This window comes from Ailuropoda melanoleuca, chromosome 4 (genome assembly GCF_002007445.2).
Source record: "Ailuropoda melanoleuca isolate Jingjing chromosome 4, ASM200744v2, whole genome shotgun sequence".
In the NCBI taxonomy this organism is placed as follows: Eukaryota; Metazoa; Chordata; class Mammalia; order Carnivora; family Ursidae; genus Ailuropoda; species Ailuropoda melanoleuca.
In genome coordinates this window covers 418,923-422,681 of record NC_048221.1, presented here as the reverse complement: position 1 = coordinate 422,681, position 3,759 = coordinate 418,923, and the positions used below count along the sequence as shown (strand labels likewise).

Sequence of the window (3,759 nt, the reverse complement as noted above, 5' to 3'; positions counted from 1 at the left end):
CAGTAGGGGAGTGGGAGAGGAAGAAGCAGGCTCCCAGTGGAGGAGCCTGATGTGGGACTCGATCCCGCAACGCGGAGATCATGCCCTGAGCCGAAGGCAGACGCTTAAGGACTGTGCTACCCAGGCGCCCCTGCTTATCTGAAATTTAAATTAGCCCCTTCCCCTACCCACCCAGACCTCCCCAGGGTGTATCCCTATCTAGTGGCCCTGGGGCGCATCCCACTCCCTCTCAGATTGTGCTGACATATGCCTGGTCCTGGCAGCCCCAAAAATAAGAACGGTCATAGTAATGAAATAATATACTGGAAAAATCTCCACCTACATTGGACCATGTCCCTCCTTGCTTAGAAGCCCCCATGGCTCCTATCACCATCAGGAAAGACCCAACTCATCCCTGCAGCTGGCAATCTTCCCACTTCACCCTCCTCTGGCCCCAAAGGCCTTCTGGCTGTTCCGTAAACCCACTAGACATTTCCTGCCTCAGGGCCTTTGCACTGCCCATGCTCTCCATCCCTTTTGCTCTTCCGCTATCTCCAAGCTGCATTCACATTTCCGAGACTCCCCTGCTCCAGGAAGCCTTCCTGGACTCACCCCCACCAAGGTCAGGCTCCCAGTGACTCACGTAGGGCACACAGGTCTCTTCCCTAACCCTCTTCACTGCGGTCACTTTGCATCTCTCCATGTAGTTTGCCCCTTCTGTCCACGACCAGACAGGGACTCGAGCGGGTGCTCCTTGTCCCTCCTGTAGCCCAGCCCCCAGTGCAGAGCTTGGCACACGGGAGGGGCTCTGAAAACAAGGTCCAGCTGAATGGGACACAAACAACTCCTCTTCCAGGACCTCCCTTTCAACTCTTACTGCGTGTGTTTTTCTGAGCCGTGTAAATCCTAATACGAACTTCACTAGGTTTCCTCTGACAGCGACATTTTGCAAAATTGTACTATGATGTCACAACCAGAATATTGACATTGATGCAATCCACCCACCTTATTTGGATTTCCCCATTTTATGGGACAGAGGGTTCTGTCATGAGAGTCCCTCATGTGTGCCCACCCTCCTGCCTTACCACCCCTACACCTTTACCCGGGCAACCACTCCTCTCTTCTCCGTTCCCATAGTGTCCTCATCACGAGGGTGCTGTTGGATGGACTCACACATCACGTAACCTTTGGGGGGGCTGCCTTTTTTTGTCCCATGTGATTCTGGGAGGTCCGTCACAGGGGCCATGTGTCTTCACAGGGTGTCCACGCCTGTTCACTGCTGAGTGGTGTCCGTGGTGCAGACGGATCCGTTTGCCCAACTGCTCACCGGCTGTAGGACACGAGAGCTGTTTCCAGCGTCGGCCGCCACAGGGAAAGCTGCTGGGAGCCTATGTGAACAGGTTTCGTGGAACAGGACTTTTCCTTTCCCTGAGACAAAGACCTCAGAGCCCCCTCTTTACCTTCTTTTTAAAAAATTCATTTTCTGTAAAAATAAAACGAAATAAAGAAAAAAATTCATTTTTTTCCCCTGCAGAAATGGTGCCAACTCCCTCTCCACACATCTTCTCTTTTAGCCCCCACAACACACTTGGTCATTTATCCCACCAATGTTTACTCAGCCCTACTGTGCGCGGGGCCCTGGGACACAGTGGGGACCGAGTGGGACAGGCATCCAGCAGGTACAACAGGAGGGTGTCGGTGTTGTGATGGGGGCAGCAGGGGGCCCATGGGTGAGAGGGTCCCAGGAGTGCTTCCCAGAGGAGCGAGTGAGGACAGCTGGCGGAACAGAGGGACCTGCGTGTGCAAAGGCCTGGGGGGGCGACGGATGGCAGAGGCTGAAGCAGCTGCAGAGAGCCCGTGAGGGGGCGGGGCGGGGGCGGGGCTTGCGGGCAAAGGGGGAGAATTTCAGCCTCTTGTCCTGCCCAGTCTGGAGGCCAGTGTGGGAAGCAAGAACAAGCAAGCTTCAGGGCCCCCCCGGCTGGCTCAGTCAGCAGACTGCGTGATCCTTGATCTCAGAGTCATGAGTTTGAGCCCCACGTTGGCCATGGAGCCTACCTAAAAAAAAAAAAAAAAAAAGAACCAGTAAGCTTCAGGCTGATGTCAAAATGGCCCTATGTGTTGGCTTTTGGTCTCACAGTAACGTCTCCGCCAAGGTGGATTGTCTGGAAGCCTGTGATGTCCCCAGATAATCTGGGAGGACCGGGCCCTCCCAGAGACCGACGGTTGCCCTGCGGGAAGAGTAAGCCTCGGCCTGCAGGGCTGTTGGAGGAAGGCTGAGCTAATTCCCCCGCACACAGCCACACCCAAGTGGCCTCTGGATGGGACTCTGACAGCTCCCAGGATTCCGTGTGGAAAAGGCGATGTGGTGGGACTTCTGAGCCCAGGCCTCCAAGCCCTTGAAGTGCGGCCTCTTAGAAGCTCTGCCAAGGGATGATCTGACTGCCCCAGGCCGCCACACGGAGGGGGCTCAGCCACCGGGCACCACGAGAGCAAAGCCGGCTTGGGCCTCCCTGGTCCGGCTGAGCCCCGTCGCCCCCCTGAATCGTGAGTGCTCCTCTGCGGCCGCTCTGCCACCGTCCGCTTTGGGGAGGGGGGGTGTGGAGACGTCAGGCCCGCTCTTTTCACGGCCACTGTGTGCACTGTGCTCTGGGGAGGGCCTGTTTACTAGGTGACACCCACCATTCCGCCAGCCAGGACTCTGGGCTCTCCCCAAGTGGCAGCACTAAGACCTCACTTCTGCCATTTACAAATGCACACGGTGTTCACATTTTAATATTTCTGAAAAATGGGTTGAAGCGTATGGTGTTACAGTTGCAAGGCGGTGTGTGAAAATGTCTGTTGATGCTTTGGGGGAAAGTTCCAGAGAGTGCCAGTATCCAAGTGTCTTCAATTTCAGGAAATACAGAAATCACTCATTACAGTATCAATAGCACACATCACAGCAAATTTGCACGGAACCATCAGGAGTACAAGACGTTTTCACTATGATTATTTTTTTTTAAGATTTTATTTATTTATTTGACAGAAATAGAGACAGCCAGTGAAGGAGGGAACACAGCAGGGGGAGTGGGAGAGGAAGCAGCAGGCTCCCAGCTGAGGAGCCTGATGTGGGGCTCGATCCCCTAACGCCAGGATCACGCCCTGAGCCGAAGGCAGACGCTTAACGATTGCGCCACCCAGGGGCCCCTTCACTATGATTGCGCTGCACAGAAGTAAAGACATTTATTATAACCGTGTAGTAGCCGCTGCTGTTCCAGCGGCACCTGTCCCAGAGGGGCCCAGCTCTATCCTCCCAGAGTGGGCCCAGAGAGGGGTAGCGTGTTCCCTCAGGACGCACAGCCTGAGTGCTCCCTCGGGACACACGCACCTCTGCCTGACGTTTGGGTCTTGGCGGTGGCCGGGTGGGCGGCCAGGCGGTGCAACTCCGTGTGGGGGGCGATGGGGTAAGAGGGACCAGACCCCCGGTGCCGCGGAGGCCGCCGGGGAGCGCAGGGGCAGACGGCGCGGAGGGCCTGACGGAAGTGGGAGCCCAGGAATGCGTAGAGCAGCGGATTCAGCGCGGAGTTGCTGTAGGACATGCAGTGTGCCCAGATCTTGAGCGCGTAAGCCGCGTAGCCGCGCGGGTGCCAGGCGCCCGCCGGGCCCACCGCCTGCAGCACCAGGAACAGCTGGATGGGCCCCCAGCAGGCCGCGAAGAGCAGCACCACGGCGGCCACCAGCCGGGAGACCTTGGCCCGCACAGCGCCCGCTCGCTCTGCCAGCAGCTGCCCCTGGGGGGGG

The 3,759-nt window shown here is 57.1% G+C and overlaps 1 protein-coding gene across 1 annotated transcript in view; it reads right to left on the bottom strand.

Annotated features, from left to right (window-relative positions):
- Positions 1-3,053: 3,053 nt before the first annotated feature.
- Positions 3,054-3,759, bottom strand: part of KISS1R (KISS1 receptor) — a 3,576-nt gene continuing 2,870 nt past the window's right edge. Inside the window, exon 5 of the mRNA XM_034657354.1 lies at positions 3,054-3,749. Coding sequence (XP_034513245.1) covers positions 3,306-3,749 — 444 coding nt within the window. The 3' untranslated portion in view covers positions 3,054-3,305. The remainder of the gene's footprint in view (positions 3,750-3,759) is intronic.